The 16,995-nt window shown below is 37.7% G+C and overlaps 3 protein-coding genes across 3 annotated transcripts; all 3 read right to left on the reverse strand.

The window, feature by feature from the left end:
* Nucleotides 1–4,194: 4,194 nt before the first annotated feature.
* LOC144086126 (uncharacterized) lies at nucleotides 4,195–9,576 on the reverse strand. Its single transcript, XM_077615932.1, has 11 exons — nucleotides 9,404–9,576; nucleotides 9,269–9,307; nucleotides 8,735–8,791; nucleotides 8,383–8,442; nucleotides 8,223–8,303; nucleotides 8,082–8,132; nucleotides 7,679–7,741; nucleotides 7,532–7,606; nucleotides 6,997–7,036; nucleotides 6,854–6,905; nucleotides 4,195–6,749 (listed from the first exon to the last, which is right to left on the reverse strand). The coding sequence occupies exons 1-11, from the start codon at nucleotides 9,449–9,451 to the stop codon at nucleotides 4,766–4,768; spliced, it is 2,550 nt and encodes an 849-aa protein (XP_077472058.1). The 5' UTR covers nucleotides 9,452–9,576; the 3' UTR covers nucleotides 4,195–4,765.
* A 554-nt stretch (nucleotides 9,577–10,130) lies between these two features.
* Nucleotides 10,131–13,872, reverse strand: LOC144085839 (uncharacterized). The gene is made up of 16 exons (XM_077615497.1): nucleotides 13,759–13,872; nucleotides 13,365–13,415; nucleotides 13,140–13,256; nucleotides 12,968–13,015; nucleotides 12,826–12,897; nucleotides 12,679–12,747; nucleotides 12,530–12,601; nucleotides 11,845–11,913; nucleotides 11,713–11,772; nucleotides 11,324–11,383; nucleotides 11,163–11,231; nucleotides 11,014–11,085; nucleotides 10,598–10,648; nucleotides 10,423–10,491; nucleotides 10,289–10,354; nucleotides 10,131–10,211 (listed from the first exon to the last, which is right to left on the reverse strand). The coding sequence occupies exons 2-16, from the start codon at nucleotides 13,389–13,391 to the stop codon at nucleotides 10,131–10,133; spliced, it is 1,002 nt and encodes a 333-aa protein (XP_077471623.1). The 5' UTR covers nucleotides 13,392–13,415; nucleotides 13,759–13,872.
* A 24-nt stretch (nucleotides 13,873–13,896) lies between these two features.
* On the reverse strand, nucleotides 13,897–16,620 carry LOC144085840 (uncharacterized). The gene is made up of 11 exons (XM_077615498.1): nucleotides 16,412–16,620; nucleotides 15,624–15,680; nucleotides 15,518–15,544; nucleotides 15,367–15,435; nucleotides 15,170–15,220; nucleotides 15,012–15,092; nucleotides 14,871–14,921; nucleotides 14,758–14,808; nucleotides 14,621–14,686; nucleotides 14,070–14,138; nucleotides 13,897–13,992 (listed from the first exon to the last, which is right to left on the reverse strand). Exons 2-11 carry the CDS (start codon nucleotides 15,669–15,671, stop codon nucleotides 13,897–13,899), a joined length of 609 nt encoding a protein of 202 aa, XP_077471624.1. The 5' UTR covers nucleotides 15,672–15,680; nucleotides 16,412–16,620.
* Between the last annotated feature and the right edge of the window lie 375 nt (nucleotides 16,621–16,995).

The raw sequence follows: 16,995 nt of genomic DNA on the forward strand, positions 1-16,995 counted from the left end.
AGTATGTCGTTTTTTAAGGAAAAAAGCCTTACTATACTATGTCGTTTTTTGAAGAAAAAAGCCTTACTATACTATGTCGTTTTTTGAAGAAAAAAGCCTTACTATACTATGTCGTTATTTTAAGAAAAAAGCCCTACTATAGTATGTCGTTTTTTAAGGAAAAAAAGCCTTACTATACTATGTCGTTTTTTAAAGAAAAAAGCCTTACTATACTATGTCATTTTTTAAAGAAAAAAGCCTTACTATACTATGTCGTTTTTTAAAGAAAAAAGCCTTACTATACTATGTCGTTTTTTAAAGAAAAAAGCCTTACTATACTATGTCGTTATTTTGAGAAAAAAGCCTTACTATAGTATGTCGTTTTTTAAGGAAAAAAAGCCTTACTATACTATGTCGTTTTTTAAAGAAAAAAGCCTTACTATACTATGTCGTTTTTGAAAAAAAAGCCCTACTATAGTATGTCGTTTTTTAAGGAAAAAAAGCCTTAATATACTATGTCGTTTTTTAAAGAAAAAAGCCTTACTATACTATGTCGTTATTTTAAGAAAAAAGCCTTACTATACTATGTCGTTTTTTAAAGAAAAAAGCCTTACTATACTATGTCGTTTTTTAAAGAAAAAAGCCTTACTATACTATGTCGTTTTTTGAAGAAAAAAGCCTTACTATACTATGTCGTTTTTTGAAGAAAAAAGCCTTACTATACTATGTCGTTTTTAAAGAAAAAAGCCTTACTATACTATGTCGTTTTTTGAAGAAAAAAGCCTTACTATACTATGTCGTTTTTTGAAGAAAAAAGCCTTACTATACTATGTCGTTTTTTAAAGAAAAAAGCCTTACTATACTATGTCGTTTTTTGAAGAAAAAAGCCTTACTATACTATGTCGTTTTTTTAAAGAAAAAAAGCCTTACTATACATGGTCGTTTTTTGAAGAAAAAAGCCCTACTATAGTATGTCGTTTTTTAAGGAAAAAAAGCCTTACTATACTATGTCGTTTTTTAAAGAAAAAAGCCTTACTATACTATGTCGTTATTTTAAGAAAAAAGCCTTACTATAGTATGTCGTTTTTTAAGGAAAAAAAGCCTTACTATACTATGTCGTTTTTTAAAGAAAAAAGCCTTACTATACTATGTCGTTTTTTGAAGAAAAAAGCCTTACTATACTATGTCGTTATTTTAAGAAAAAAGCCTTACTATAGTATGTCTTTTTTAAGGAAAAAAAGCCTTACTATACTATGTCGTTTTTTGAAGAAAAAAGCCTTACTATACTATGTCGTTTTTTGAAGAAAAAAGCCTTACTATACTATGTCGTTTTTTGAAGAAAAAAGCCTTACTATACTATGTCGTTTTTTGAAGAAAAAAGCCTTACTATACTATGTCGTTTTTTGAAGAAAAAAGCCTTACTATACTATGTCGTTTTTTGAAGAAAAAAGCCTTACTATACTATGTCGATTTTTGAAGAAAAAAGCCTTACTATACTATGTCGATTTTTGAAGAAAAAAGCCTTACTATACTATGTCGTTAATTTAAGAAAAAAGCCTTACTATACTATGTCGTTTTTTATAAAGAAAAAAGCCTTACTATACTATGTCATTTTTTAAAGAAAAAAAAGCCTTACTATACTATGTCGTTATTTGAAGAAAAAAGCCTTACTATACTATGTCATTTTTTAAAGAAAAAAGCCTTACTATACTATGTCGTTTTTTGAAGAAAAAAGCCTTACTATACTATGTCGTTTTTTGAAGAAAAAAGCCTTACTATACTATGTCGTTTTTTGAAGAAAAAAGCCTTACTATACTATGTCGTTATTTTAAGAAAAAAGCCCTACTATAGTATGTCGTTTTTTAAGGAAAAAAAGCCTTACTATACTATGTCGTTTTTTAAAGAAAAAAGCCTTACTATACTATGTCATTTTTTAAAGAAAAAAGCCTTACTATACTATGTCGTTTTTTAAAGAAAAAAGCCTTACTATACTATGTCGTTTTTTAAAGAAAAAAGCCTTACTATACTATGTCGTTATTTTGAGAAAAAAGCCTTACTATAGTATGTCGTTTTTTAAGGAAAAAAAGCCTTACTATACTATGTCGTTTTTTTAAGAAAAAAGCCTTACTATACTATGTCGTTTTTTAAAGAAAAAAGCCTTACTATACTATGTCGTTTTTGAAGAAAAAAGCCTTACTATACTATGTCATTTTTTAAAGAAAAAAGCCTTACTATACTATGTCGTTATTTTAAGAAAAAAGCCTTACTATACTACGTCGTTTTTAAAGAAAAAAGCCTTACTATACTATGTCGTTTTTTAAAGAAAAAAGCCTTACTATACTATGTCGTTTTTTGAAGAAAAAAGCCTTACTATACTATGTCGTTTTTTGAAGAAAAAAGCCTTACTATACTATGTCGTTTTTTGAAGAAAAAAGCCTTACTATACTATGTCGTTTTTTGAAGAAAAAAGCCTTACTATACTATGTCGTTTTTTGAAGAAAAAAGGCCTTACTATACTATGTCGTTTTTTAAGAAAAAAGCCTTACTATACTATGTCATTTTTTAAAGAAAAAAGCCTTACTATACTATGTCGTTTTTTAAAGAAAAAAGCCTTACTATACTGTCGTTTTTTGAAGAAAAAAGCCTTACTATACTATGTCGTTTTTGAAGAAAAAAGCCTTACTATACTATGTCATTTTTTAAAGAAAAAAGCCTTACTATACTATGTCGTTTTTTTAAGAAAAAAGCCTTACTATACATGGTCGTTTTTTAAGAAAAAAGCCTTACTATACATGCTCGTTTTTTAAGAAAAAAGCCTTATTATACATGGTCATTTTCTCATCTCATCTCATTTGCTCAACCGCTTTATCCTCATTAAGGTCACGAGGGGTGCTGGAGCCTATCCCAGTTGTCTCCGGGCCAGAGACCTGAATCGGTGGCCAGCTGATCGCAGGGCAAACGGAGACGGACCCAGGACCCCAGAGCTGTGAAGCCGACGTGATTGTCATTTTTTGAAAAAAATAAAAGCCTTACTATACACTGTCTATTATTTTTAAAGAAAAAAAGGCTTACTATACATGGTTGGTTTTTTTTTTTAAAAAAGCCTTACTATACTATGTCATTTTTTAAGAAAAAAGCCTTACTATACTATGGCGTTCTTTAAAGAAAAAAAGCCTTACTATATTATGTCGTTTTTTTTTTAAAGCCTTACTTTACTATGTCGTTTTTTAAAGAAAAAAGCTTTACTATATTATTTCGTTTTTTGAAGAAAAAAGCCTTACTATAATATTTCATTTTTTGAAGAAAAAAGCCTTACTATACTATGTTGTTTTTTAAAGAAAAAAACCTTACTATACAAGGTCTTTTTAAAGAAAAAAAAGCCCTACTATACATGGTCATTTTTTGAAAAAAATAAAAGCCTTACTATACATGGTCTTTCTTTTTTTTAAAGAAAAAATGCCTTACTACACGGTCAATTGATGAAAAAAATAAAAGCCTTACTATCTGTGGTGGGTTTAGTATACATTTTTTGGTTAGAACTCGGCTTATACTATACATGGTGATTCTTTTGAACAAATAAGATCTTTAGCATCTTACTATTGAACTTAGCATAATCAACTAGAAACAAACCTCACAATGACTTAATAACATGACAGAGGGAGAAAACTGTTTGTTGCATTGCAGTTATTTGGAAAACTTACTTGCTGATGCCTCTTTGTTTTTTCAAACTTGACAGGTGTTTTGCATTTGGTTTCATCCTCTTCCTCTTGCAGCGCCCTCTATGGGGGAATAATCAGGTCAATGGAATTCACGCTCACAGACGTTTCATTTGCAAAAAACACGTTTCTCCGTCTTTAGTTTTTACAGGAATTTACCTCCATAACCTCCTCCTTTTCTAACTCTCCTTTTCGTTGTCCCATTTCTTCGTTTCTTTGTTTTAAACTGTAATAAAAACATTGATTAAGTTCGAGCTCGCTTCTCTACACGCTTTCCACACGCTGCCGACTGTTGTGGGCGGATGCAAATGGAAACCAGCCAATCGGTTCGCTCACCTCCCATGCTTCCGGTCAGTGCGGCCTCTGATTGGCCGCGCCTGCTGTAGTCATCACGTGCACAGGAAGTCTATATTTAGAGGATGCTATTCGTCCAGCGCAGGTGGAATTCGCCACTAAAATTGATGTTTTTTAAACCTTATTTTTAAAAAAAGAAAAAATATTAAATGGTTTAAAAATAATTTATTTGTTAAGTATAAAAACCACCACCAGTAAAAAGTACATGAACGTATATAAAAAGGTAAACATTTATTACAAACCAATTAGTTATAGTGGAAAAAAAACAATACCATTAATATAATCTATATAACTCTCCAATACATTTTCAACTAGCGAATGTGGCTAAAACACTTAAACCGAAGTGCCACAAGTTAAAAAAAAAGACTTTTGCCTTACGCTCCCAAAACCAGACCTAGGACCTAAAAACCTGTAATATGTTGAATTTAAGCCAAAGACTTGCTTTTTTAAGAGGCTAAACTAGCATTATAGTTTTCTCCAAAAGACTATAACCACAATACATCTTACCATAAGACTAGTACCAAACACCAACATCTTGATCCTGACTTCTTTAGAAGAACTCCCACTTATGGTTCAGACCAAAGAAATCTTAAGCGGACTTCTCACAAGAATTGTTAGCTCCCGAAAAACTAGAGTGCATTACGTTAATCCAGAATGTGACTGGATTGTAAAAAACAACAACAGGAGCAGCATTGATAAACCAGTTTCTAAAAGACCTAAATGTAAAGTCCATCGTCCATAAGGATACTGGAACGATGACGAGAACTTCCACGACCGTGTTTCCGCTCTCTGTCGCTCGCTTTCCTCTCGCGTTGGCTTCCCGCCTTGACCTTGCCGTCGCTTTCGCTTCCCCTCCGGTGGTCCGCATCCTCGGGAGCTCTTTCAAACTTTCTTCGGGCGCTCTCCATTGGGCTGAGTCCTTCTTCCTCGCCGCGAACCAGTACTCCCGCATCGTCGTCCTCCGTGCGGTTCCTCCGGCTGGACTCGAGACTCCGTTGCGAAGCCCTCCGGTCGTCACTTTGACCGTGAGCGTCCCTCACCGTTGACTTGTACCAGGTTGTATTTCCCGTTTCCATCCCGGATGGGTCTTTAGGTCGAATCTTGTCCGTCGAGCCGCTCTCATTTTTGGAGGAGCTACTGCTTCCCCTGCGGCGATTGCCAATGCTGGCTTTTCTTTCGGTGTTCCCGTAAGTGGGTTTTTCTTCTTGGGGGCTTCTCTCAAGTCCTGACTTCCTTCTGGAATCCTCGATATTCCTGGCTCGCTCCTCATCTTCTCTCCGACTTCTCTGGGGTTCTGGTTTCCGAAGGGAATCTCGCGTTTTACCAGGCGCTTCTTCGGGGGCTTTCTCATATTCAGACTTTTTTCTGGAGCCTCCTGTTCTTCGGTTGGGCTCTTTCCCAGGATCGTCCATCTCTTTGGGTTTCTCCTTGTGGAGTGACGACGTTTCCTCTTTTTCCCGCTTTTCCTTTTGGAGTGACGGCGTTTTCTCTTTTTCCCGCTTTTCCTTTTGGAGCGACGGCGTTTTCTCTTTTTCTCGCTTCTCCTTGTGGAGTGACGATGTTTCCTCTTTTTCCAGCTTTTCCTTTTGGAGTGACGGCGTTTTCTCTTTTTCTCGCTTCTCCTTTTGAAGTGACGAGGTTTCCTCCTTTTCCCGTTTCTCCTTCCAGGCCGCCGTCTGGTTCTCCATTTCCTTTTCCAGCTTGTCTTTCTTCCTGGATCCGCTTTCCTTTTCGGCGTTCTTGCCCTCCTCCATTCTCTTGTCCAGCTTCTCCTCCATGAGGTCCAGCTCTTGCTCCAATTCAGCCAGCTTCTTGGGGTCCGACTCCAGGTCGTCGTCCACCTCCACCTCCACTTCCTGGATCTCCTCGTACTCTTCCACCTCGATGCCGTCCATGGTCTTCTGCAGTTGGGTCTTGACCTTGTTGAGCTCCAGGAGGCCGTCCTGCAGGTCTTTGCACACGTCCCTGATCTTGGAGGCGAACTTGGTCTTGGCGCCTTTGCGCAGCTCGTGGGAGTCCTTGGCCAGGAAGAAGACGTCGAGGGCCAGGAAGAGCGCCGACATGACCCCCGTGGTGACGCTGATGGCCTGGGCGGCCTTGGCCGCCCCGGCGCCGGCGCCCAGGACCTGCACGGTGCTGATCAGCTTGTCTGTATTGATCATGAGGGCTTTCCCCGCCCGGCCGCCTTCCTTCACCACGTGCTTGATGTTGTGATTGAGGGCCTTTTTGGCGGCGCTCTGCGAGTACTTCTCGAAATCCCACTCCTGCAGGGTGTCTATACCCTCCTGCACAAAGTCCATGCAGTCACGGATGTCTTTGATCCTCTCCTGGTAGTCCTGGATCATCTTCTCCACCTTCTTGCGGTCCATGTTGGAGTGGACCGTGTCGGTGATGTTGGCCGTGGCCGAGGCGATGCTGCCGGCCGTGGCCACGCCGATGCCCACCGCCGTGACGATGATGGAGGCGCCGAAGGTGAAGGGCGCCAGGATGAGCCCCGTGATGGTGGTCAGGCTGCCGGCCACGCTGGCCACGCCGCCGCCCACGGCCGCCGACACCGTCTTCTTGTGGAACTGGTCGGCGGCGTCGGCGATGGTCAGCAGCTCCAGGATGCAGTGTTGCAGCGACGCCCCTCGCTGGTTGAAGAGATGCACGAAGAGACGCGCCGCCATGTAGACGCGGTCGGCCGCCTCCTCCATGGCCCTGCGAACGCACACGTGGAGAAACGCTTCAACACGTGGATTGCATTTGACAAACGACACGATGATTTCCGTGGCGGTTCATCGACAAATAAAGTCGGCGCGTACACTCCCTCCTCTTCTTCTCCCAAATGGGCGGTCTCGTTCCAGTCGGCCCAGCCTGGAGAAAGAGAAAACCCACCGCATCAGGCGTGAGAAATGAGAAAAAAAAAAAAAATCTCCAATTTAAAATATCTTGACATCACACTCACTTTCGACATTCTTCCACCAGTCTAATAGGCCGTCATTCTCCTGCTCAAAAAAACCAAACCAAAACAAAAATCATGAAGGTGATGCTCATTTCTTTGAAGGTCCGCTGATATATATTCATTTTTTTCAACATTGGCGAATATCGACCAATACATAATAAAATAACTTATGATCAACGTTTGGGTGATGATCTTTCCAATGAAGGTGGACTAATATAGTGCCTGTTTAAAAATATATCAGCCAATAGAAAACCCATATAATAGCAATGTTCCATCTTTAGGTAATGACCTTTGATAATTGTGCATTTGCACAACCCAGTGTAACAAATAAGATAAAATGTACATATATAATATATAACATATAACGTAACATATAACATAATATATAATGAACGTTTGAATCGTCTTTCATAAGCAACATGCTTTAACAAAGTATTTGCGCCTAAAATACATGCTTACAAAATCTGCTTTAGACATATCGGTCCATGTCCATCTCTACTTATGAAATAATATTGAATGAACACACACACACACACACCTCCTCTGATTCCAGGGGGTTTCCATTGGTCGGGTATTCCGCCATCTCCACCGGCTGGATCTCCACAGTGTTCTCCTGAAACAAATGGTGATATTAAATAAATAAAAAATAAATACGATGGCCTGGAAAAGATGAAGAACAACAAACCTGTGGCGGAGCTATTTCCGCCATCTCTACATTCTCTTCAATGAGGGGCATTTTTTCTCGGGCCTGGCGAGCAAAACATGAGCTCAATTGTCACTCAAGATTGATCATTTTACTTTTTAGGGCTAAATTTTAAAAAGAAAACTGACTAAAACTATACCAGTCTGTCTTTAATGATTACAAATAGCTAATAATATATTCTTGGTATAGTTAGCTCCTTTTTTTTTTAAATCAAACAGAGGGAACAACTAAATGATTATAATTTTAAAATAACAAAAAAGAAAAATGCAATTCTTTTAATTAAACGGTAAAATCATTAAAAAAGGTTGTTTTTTTAAAAGAAAAAAGTTATTAGTATTAACACTAATTTATTAACTTTAGTGTTGTTTAATCGTGTTTTTATTACATTTAATTTTGGCATTTTGGGACGAGTCGTCTTGATTCTGAAGGACACGACCTGGAGAAGGAAAAAAAAGAAAAGTGAAATGACAGTCAGGAAAAAGCCATTTTGCAACTTGCTAATATTAAGCACAACTAAAATGCTGACCCGTTTCTTCTTTTTAATGGTCTTCCTGCGTCTCAGCCCCCCACCCGTGGTGGGCGGTGCGTCGTCCTTGTCGTCGACGTCCTGCAAGTATCGGGACCGACCGGGTTAGCCCGGGTGGACTAGTAAGTAGTCTTCTCCGTGCCCGGAAAAGCACGCTCACCTGTTTGTCAGACGTTTTGGGGGTCCTCTTGAATATGCCGGCCAAGCCTCCCTTTTTTTCCTGCCCAACACGAACATGCAGTCAAACTACGCAAAATACTCAGATTAGCTTTTTTACCCCGAAATGTGTGATTTATTTAATAAAAAGGACAGTACATAATAATGAACATATGCATATTGGTGTTAATGAACATATGTAAATATGCAAGATTATAGCCGATGCTAATTTCCATCTTTAGTCCCTTGTCCAGGTTGAAGATAAATTACATTAGTGAAGTCATATCGCTAGCATGATATAAAATTCACTTTTCATGTAACACAATTTTTTTCCCTAGCTCATATCGTGTACTTACCTTCACGGCTTCAAGATTGGCAGCATCACCCGATAGTTCGTCTCCTGACAAGTCATCCTAACGGTAAAAACAAAAGACAATAATTTTTCAAAATGTCACTCGAAAACAGTGAAAAAGTTTCAAAAGGTCACTCGAAAACAGTGACAATTTTTCAAAAGGTCACTCGAAAACAGTGACATTTTTTCAAAAGGTCACTCGAAAACAGTGACAATTTTTCAAAATGTCACTCGAAAACAGTGACAATTTTTCAAAATGTCACTCGAAAACAGTGACAATTTTTCAAAATGTCACTCGAAAACAGTGAAATTTTTTCAAAATATCACTCAAAAACAGGGAATTTTTTTCAAAATATCACTCAAAAACAGTGAATTTTTTTCAAAATATCACTCAAAAACAGTGAAATTTTTTCAAAATGTCACTCAGTGATTTTTTTTCAAAATGTCACTCAAAAACAGTGATTGTTTTTTCAAAATGTCACTCAAAAACAGTGAAACGGCCTTTCTTGTATTGTTAACAGTCTGAAACGGAATTAACCTTGGCACTTTCTTCATCCTTGGCATCACTGAGAGGATCCTAAAAATAAAGTTTCCATCCTTTTTACTATTATTTCCATGCCACAAACATGTAAAAATAAAAGAATGAGAACAGAAGATTGGGCGCCAAAGTGACCTTGTTGGCGAGGGAACGTGGCGCTGGTTTCGGGGACCTTTTGAACATTCCTGCCAGAACTCCTGATTTTCCCTTATAACAAAATATTGTGTCAGAAAGGGTGTAAAAATATTCCGATCAACATCTGTCAACAACATTTGTACTTTTGGAGCGTTTTCTTCGGTCAGGTTTTCGGTGCTTGCAGATAACTTCTTGTCCTGTCCGCCATTGGAAAGAACGTCAATGAAATCACTACTATTAATAATAATTAAAATTATTGGATGAAAAAAAAAAAACTCTTAAGTAGTCACCTCATCCGCTGCAACATCGTCTGCTACTTTTGGCGCTTTCTTGAACATCCCAGTGAAAATACTTTTTTCCTTGGAGGAAAAAAAAAAATAATAATGTTGAAAAATGTTTTTTTAAGGAACTTAAAGACAACAAAACAGTCTGTCGTAGTCAGAGGGGGATAAAAAGTTGCAGGCCCAGCTAAACTATGAAAAAAAGTGTGAATTATAGTGCGGAAAATACGGTACTCAATTTTTTTCCAATAATTATTTAAGGGTGAATGTGGATATCTGATCTGGGCATTTTTTACCTTGCTATTGTTGGGCTTTTCCGATAGATTTTCAATACTTGATGACTTTTCCTTGTCCTAGCAGGACAAAACAGGTCGAAAAAAGCAGATATTTTCTATCCTTTTATCCTATTTAAGTGCTAAGAAGTCAAATGTGTCAATCTTGCAACGCTATCTCACCCCCGTAGCGTCGTCATCAGCGGATGCTTTTGTTGTGGTTTTCTTCAGGCCGCTGAAGAGTCCACCTTTCTCCTATATGGGAAAAAAGGGACAGAAGGATCACAACCAGACGTTGAAAGACTCGCATTGTACAAAAAAGGGAGACTGACCTCATCCATCTCGTTATCGTTGCTTTGAGATCTTTTGAAGATGCCGGCCAGCCCTCCTTTTTTGCCCTAAAAAGACATTATTTGCTTCTGAAAACCCAAAGAAATGTCAAAGTAACGCAAAGGATTCTCAATACCTTTGGGACATTTTCGGACAAGTTCTCCGAACTCCCGAAGTTTGCCGTTTCACTCTTCACCTCAGTTTCCTGAATAATCAATCAACATCATTAACTCCTCGACTACCATAGACGTCCAATCTATTTGAAATGCCGGAGTGGACAACATATTTGTATTCTTCCACATAATACGCACCTTGTCGCCCTCTGTAGGCTTCTTGAACATGTTGCTGAAAAGGTTTTTGTCCTGCAAGGAGCGGCAAAAATAAAAATAATAATTTTGACGGTTCCTGGTTTAAACGGACAGAAACACAATCAAAATATTTTTTTCCTTCCTTCCGAAAAAAATGCATTTTACTTATATGAAGGTTCTGTTTTCCTTTTTTTGCATAATTTTCTGATGTTAAGGAGATCATTTTACATCCAAAAATACCAATGTGAGCTTTCTGAGCTCATTTACGTTTAGGATGATTTTTTTTTTTAATATATATTATTTAAATATTTAAACTTTTTGGAGTTTGAAAGCTGAAAAAACAAATCCAGTAAACTGGTTGTTCCACTGATTGAAATGATTCCAATGAATGAATACGACAATCAGCCATTTTGGGTTACCTTGGTCGCGTGCTTCTCGTTAGCATCGTCGCCGACCGCCGTTGTGGGCTCCGCCCTCTCATCTTCGTCATCCTCGGATGAAGATATTGTCGGTTAGGATAGGATAGACAAGAATAAGAGAAAAAAAATGAGAAGAAAATATGCCTTACTGATGAGTCGGACTTCTCTCCTTTGGGAGTCTTTTTCAGGAAGACACCAAACCGCCCTCGTTCTTTTTCCTAACCCCCCCCCAAAAAATAAAAATTCATGGCAACATTCATAAACAATAGATTGAATATGATACAGAATTAGGATATATTTGTGAATGTACCGATTTGGTCTCCGATAAACTCTCACTGCTGGCTGACGACTTTTTATCCAAGTTGTCATCCTGCAAAAGAAGAAACAATTTTCTTTTTTATTAACCTAAACACAAAACATGTCAAATTAAACTAGAGCGGAAAAACAGAGGTTTAATCTGACTTCCTGAAGTTAATTAAACAAAGACAAGTCAACATTTTTTTTTACTAAAAGTCATCTAAAATGAAAAAGAACCATTTTAAACTCGATTATTAACTCATTGGCAGCCATTGATGGAAAAAGACATCCAATACATTTAAACTTGAATGTTTGGCATTCAATGAATGAAAAAAACAAAAGCTAAAGTGATATTCTGGATGATTGAAATGAAACGTGTCAGGGATGTTTTGGTGTACGTACTTGTTCAGGCTGCAGTGCTTTGGCAGCTTTCTTGAAGAATCCGGCAAAAAGTCCTATTTCCTAACAAAAAAACATTTTCTCATCATTATTTCCCATCAATCTCATCAATTTCACTCCCAAATAAAAAGTCACCTTGACATTTTCCTCCGATGGTCCGTCGCTGCCCACCGAGCGCTCGTCGTCTTGGGGCTGTTTGCCCACCTGGACACAACATCAAGTTGATCCATCACTTCTAACATCTTATATTTCATCACATAGTTGATTATGAGATAATGTTAGGGTTAAACATGAATTTATGTCTAATCTAATAGAAGAACAAGAATCAGTTTTTTTATGTTTTGCTATGAGAGTAAATAATTTATCAAAATGATCCATAAGTATAATGCAAAATATCTAAATATACAGACTATTTTGACACTATTGAAATAAACCTTTAAGTAAAAAAAAAAGTAAATGTCCCTCCCAAAAAATCACATTTATAATAGCTCAATTTATGGCATTGGGTGACCAACTTTATTCGCTGTTTAGGTTTGTTTAATACATTATTCAAAGTTTGTTTGCATCCTTATTTTGGTGCTGCACAACTGAAAAAGGGATGAGTGGGGTTTTTTTCTGCGACATTAAAATCCCCCTTTTATATGATTATAATTTTGCAGCAGCTTAATTCAAATTGGATGGACAAAAGACAGAATAGAATTTACCAATATGTGATCGGGCCGGCCAAAATGGCTGCTCAATGCACAACAAGATGTAACTCAACATTAAGACATAAAATAGCATAAGTAAGATAACCACAACAGATGAAAAAGATTCTTACGTCTTCTGTGTTGGATGCGTCAATTGGTTTGGACGACTTTTTAAACATTCCGCTGAATGCGCTTCCCTTCTCCTGAAACAAGAAGACCAAATGTCACCTGGGTAAACATTAAAATAAATGTTAGGCAAAAAAAGGGAGAGTCAACTCACTTTAGTCTTGGCGACTTCAGACAGACTGTCGTTGCTGGCCGACAACTCTTTTTGCGCGCTAAGATTCTCCTGAAATCAAACGGCTCACTTTAGAGGAAGTTCTATCATTCTAGTCGTAAGTCTTTTCTGAAATTATGGATGCGTTACCTGCTCGGGTGGCACTTCTTTGCGATTCTTGGCAGGTTTACGGAGAATGTTGCTGAAAAATCCTCCTTTTTCCTGCAAGGAAAAACAATGAAATCACACATTCTTGTCAATGAATGATGAATCGAATGAAGCGCTTTTTAACCTCTGGGGAGGGCTTCAGCGACAGATCGTCGCCACTGTCCGACAGCTCCTGGAACAAGAAAAAAATAAATTCTAAAACGGCACTCACATAATATAACATGCTACAAGGGCAATTTAAAACGTAAAAGTGAAGGCAAGCCCTTTATCACACCGTTAGAGAAAAGCATTTTTACCTGATCTGATTTAGCTTCCTCAGCTTTCTTCTTGAATTTCTTGTTTATATTTTTTCCAGGACTTGACATTTTCTGGTCTTCATCGTTGTCCTCCAAATCACTGTCTGCTTTTCCCATCTGACAAAAAAAACACCAAAAAAAAGGAAATTGGGAAAGAAGACCACCAACACAGCAAAAATACCTTAAAAAATTACCTTAAAAATTAAATTAAACAAATGACCTTACCGTAACAACAGGAGGCCTCCGGAACATTTCGACCAGTCTGCCGCCAAGGTCCTGAAAAGAAAGTGATATGATTAAAAATAATTATAGCCTGACATTCTTTATGTGGAACAATTAATAAGAGAAAGAGAACATCCAAAAATAAAATCAATGAAAACTAACATGGTAATTTTTAGTCATTTTCAGGTCACTTTCTTGTTTCCCGTCCAATCCATTTGAATTTTTCTATGGTTATTCGCTTTGTCTCTTTTTTGCAGTTGTATTTATTTAGTTTTCACCTGCGTTTTTCCCGATTTTCGTTATGAAATGTACAATACTACAGTAGTATTGAAAATAAATAAATCTATGAACAAATGAAAAGAAAAAAATACAAGAAGTTGCCTTTATGTTGGTTTACTTGTTTGGGTTCTCCACTTTTCTCTCGTTTGGTTTTGTCGCCGGCTGTCCGTTCCTTTTCCGAAGCTGCTTCGTCCTTGTCGGGATCCGGGAGAGCTTCTCCTCCTCCGCCGCCACCGCCCTTGGAGAAACTCAAACTTTAACGTCTGCACGTGCGACAACATTGACGACAACACCAAATGGGCCAAACCTTAGCAGTTGGCTTGAGGTACTTCATCATCCCCTTCAGGGCATTCTGTCGAGCACAAATTATACGCATCGTCACATCACACGCACTCACACCAATACATGCGTAATGAGACGGATGCGTACAGGTTTGCTGGCGCTGGCCTGTTTGTCTGCAGCATCGTCACCTCTGTCCTGGGTGTCAGTCACGTGACTCTGAAGCAAACACAATTAGCATGAGTCACACAGTCTAAAAACTGGTTTTGGTTTTTTTGTGTTGCACGTTGAACCACGCCCAAATGCTCCTAGAAAACCCGTTTAGCCAGAGATTCTAATCCAACAATCCCTTGGGGCTAGTCATCTGTAGTATGTACACAGATACATATATACACATATATACATAATTACACACATACAGATATACACACCCACACACGTATACATACATATATACATACATATACACACACACATATGCAGTACAGGACAATATGGCCGCCACATGCATTTGGTTTGACCAGGCAAATGAGGTTGAAAAAAAAATGGTTTTACGCATTGGTTTCCGATGAATTAAGTTACGAAACGTGCTTGAACAGGACAATAACTTCCACTATAGCGGCCATGTTGTGCATTCAAAATCGAAAGAGTTCAAATGTAGTTTGATTAGGATTGTTAGCATTAGCATCCTCTTGGCTTACGATGAATGACGACTGTTTGATTTTCGGCCTTTTTTCTGACTTGGTTGTCGCAAAGAGTGAGCGTATCTGCAAATGTTGTTTAAAATTTTAGAAAAATCTAAAAAGAAAAATGTTCATCCAAAACGTCAGCAACAAACCTCCTTTATGTCAGTATTAGGTCCTTCTGATTGGACGCTTGCATCGGAAATCTGATGGAGATGACAAGGTGGTTAAGACAGTGACAATAAAATGGCGTCACAAGCTAGAATACCTTCTTGAAGTCGCTTTCGTGCAAGCTGTGTCTTGTTGGCCGATTCCTTTCCTGTTAGCAGAATGGCAAAAAAATAAAAAATAAAAAAATACCTCAATAATGACTGTTTTGCCGGATCACTGGGCAGTACCGGTACCGAACCTGCTCCATCCGCCAAGGCGGCAGCACTGGAAGTTCTGGATTTTTCTCCTTTGTCTTGCTTTGCGTCAAATTTTGGTTGGCCTGAAAAAATATTTACATTTTATAACATCAGTTTGAATGAATTTTCAGGAGGAATAAACGTAACGCAATTTTTTTACCTCGCTGTTAATCGCTGATCCTTTTTGTCGATATTGTGTTTGGCTGAGTTCCTGCAACAGCAAGACACGACTTTAAATACGGGAATCAATTGCCAAAATCCAAAGATGACAAGGGAACTAATTTCAGTAGGACATTGAAAAAGAAACAAAGGACTCAAAGCGGTAGATGAACTTTTTGTTTTGTTGGTAAAACATACTTTGTCCTGTGGTCGTGGAGGCCGAACGGGGACAGGCTTGTCCGATGGATCTTCATTGGTTTTCTGAGGCTGCAAGCAAAAATTTGTAAAAAATAAATAAATAAATTGCAACACATCTTGACAAGACACTGTTGCCGGGCAGATTAGCTACCTCAGGAGGCCAGGGAGGCAGTTTGCTCTGAAATGACAAGACAGAAAATTACAAATATAACTCAGGAAAATGATATATTTTATATATATTTTAAAATTCAGCTCACAGGTCTGGTTTTCTTTTTGACTTCAGGTTTTGTCATGCAGGACTCCATCCCACTTCCCTAAAAGAGACAAAATGTTGCATTGAGAAATGCTATTGCTAGCTCACGTCCATGTATGAAAAATATGGAAGTTGGTCTTAATGGGCACATTGTAATTTGGTTCCTTGATTTACAAGTTTAATTTCGCCATGGAAGCTACATCAAACTGTTCCTATATTTTAAATACAACATTTATGGGTGTTATTCAAGTAGAAAAAGAAAGAACGGGAACAAGTATGCCTGGTTATAATTAACATCACATTACTGGCTAGTTTTCTGTTTAGTTAACAGCCATTTTTAACAAGGAATAACAGAGTTTTGAAACACATTTAGAAAAACTTGCAAGTCGAGGTATCACTCTTGTGGACTTGGGGAAATCAACAAAACAACAATTTGACGGCTTAAAATTCGTACTGAGTGCTAAGCATAGTAATAGGAGTTCAAGAGCTATTTTTTTCTATATTATTAAGGCACCCGGAAATGCATCTTAATGACAACTAAATGGTGAAGAAACATTTCCTGACAAGTTGATAGCGTAAATTCCCAATTCCTCAATTATCACGTGCTTCCTGCGAGACAAAATAACAAACAAATGCACTTGATTGTTTCAAAATAGCGCGTCACACTCCATACTCCGGAGAAAAGCGTTACATTTAAACGCACCAGATGGAACGCAGCCGTTTAAAAACAATTTATATTCGGAGCATTTGTAATCCACGTTGAATGGTAATTAAGTATCGTTCATGGCTCACCTGGCTGCTACTCTTCCGTCACTGGGAACCAAAGACAAGCGCATGAAGGTTTATGCTTGCCGGTGGTAAAGTTTTCCCAAGTTTTCACCACACCCCGCGACGCATCTGTAGCCGGGGAGGCGTTCAAGGCTCCCGAAAAAGCTCAGAAAAGCAACGATCCGCACAAAGTCAGGACGCCGGTACAACAACAGCAGAATCAACCACAAATATTTCACAATCACTTAAAACAGCTGCAGAGTAGGTTGAGTTATTATAAAATCATTTTTTTTATTGTTAATAGTTTAAAAAATATATAAAACTTTTGAGGCCGTTTTTATTTAAATGCGGTTAAAATAATAGCAAATTTATCAATCAAAATTGAGTAATTCATTCATTTTCTGAACCGCTTATCCCCACAAAAGTAATTCAATTTGAATTAAATGTCAAATTAAGAAAAGCACATCTACTATATTGTCTACATTTTGTGTATATCATATATAAACATAAAAACACACCACTGTGTCGATTTACATTTTTAATATATTAATCTTGAAAAACTAAAGTGGAAAAGGGAAACTAAAATAGAATTGCTGTATTCATCTAGA

This window comes from Stigmatopora argus, chromosome 12, assembly GCF_051989625.1.
Source record: "Stigmatopora argus isolate UIUO_Sarg chromosome 12, RoL_Sarg_1.0, whole genome shotgun sequence".
In the NCBI taxonomy this organism is placed as follows: Eukaryota; Metazoa; Chordata; class Actinopteri; order Syngnathiformes; family Syngnathidae; genus Stigmatopora; species Stigmatopora argus.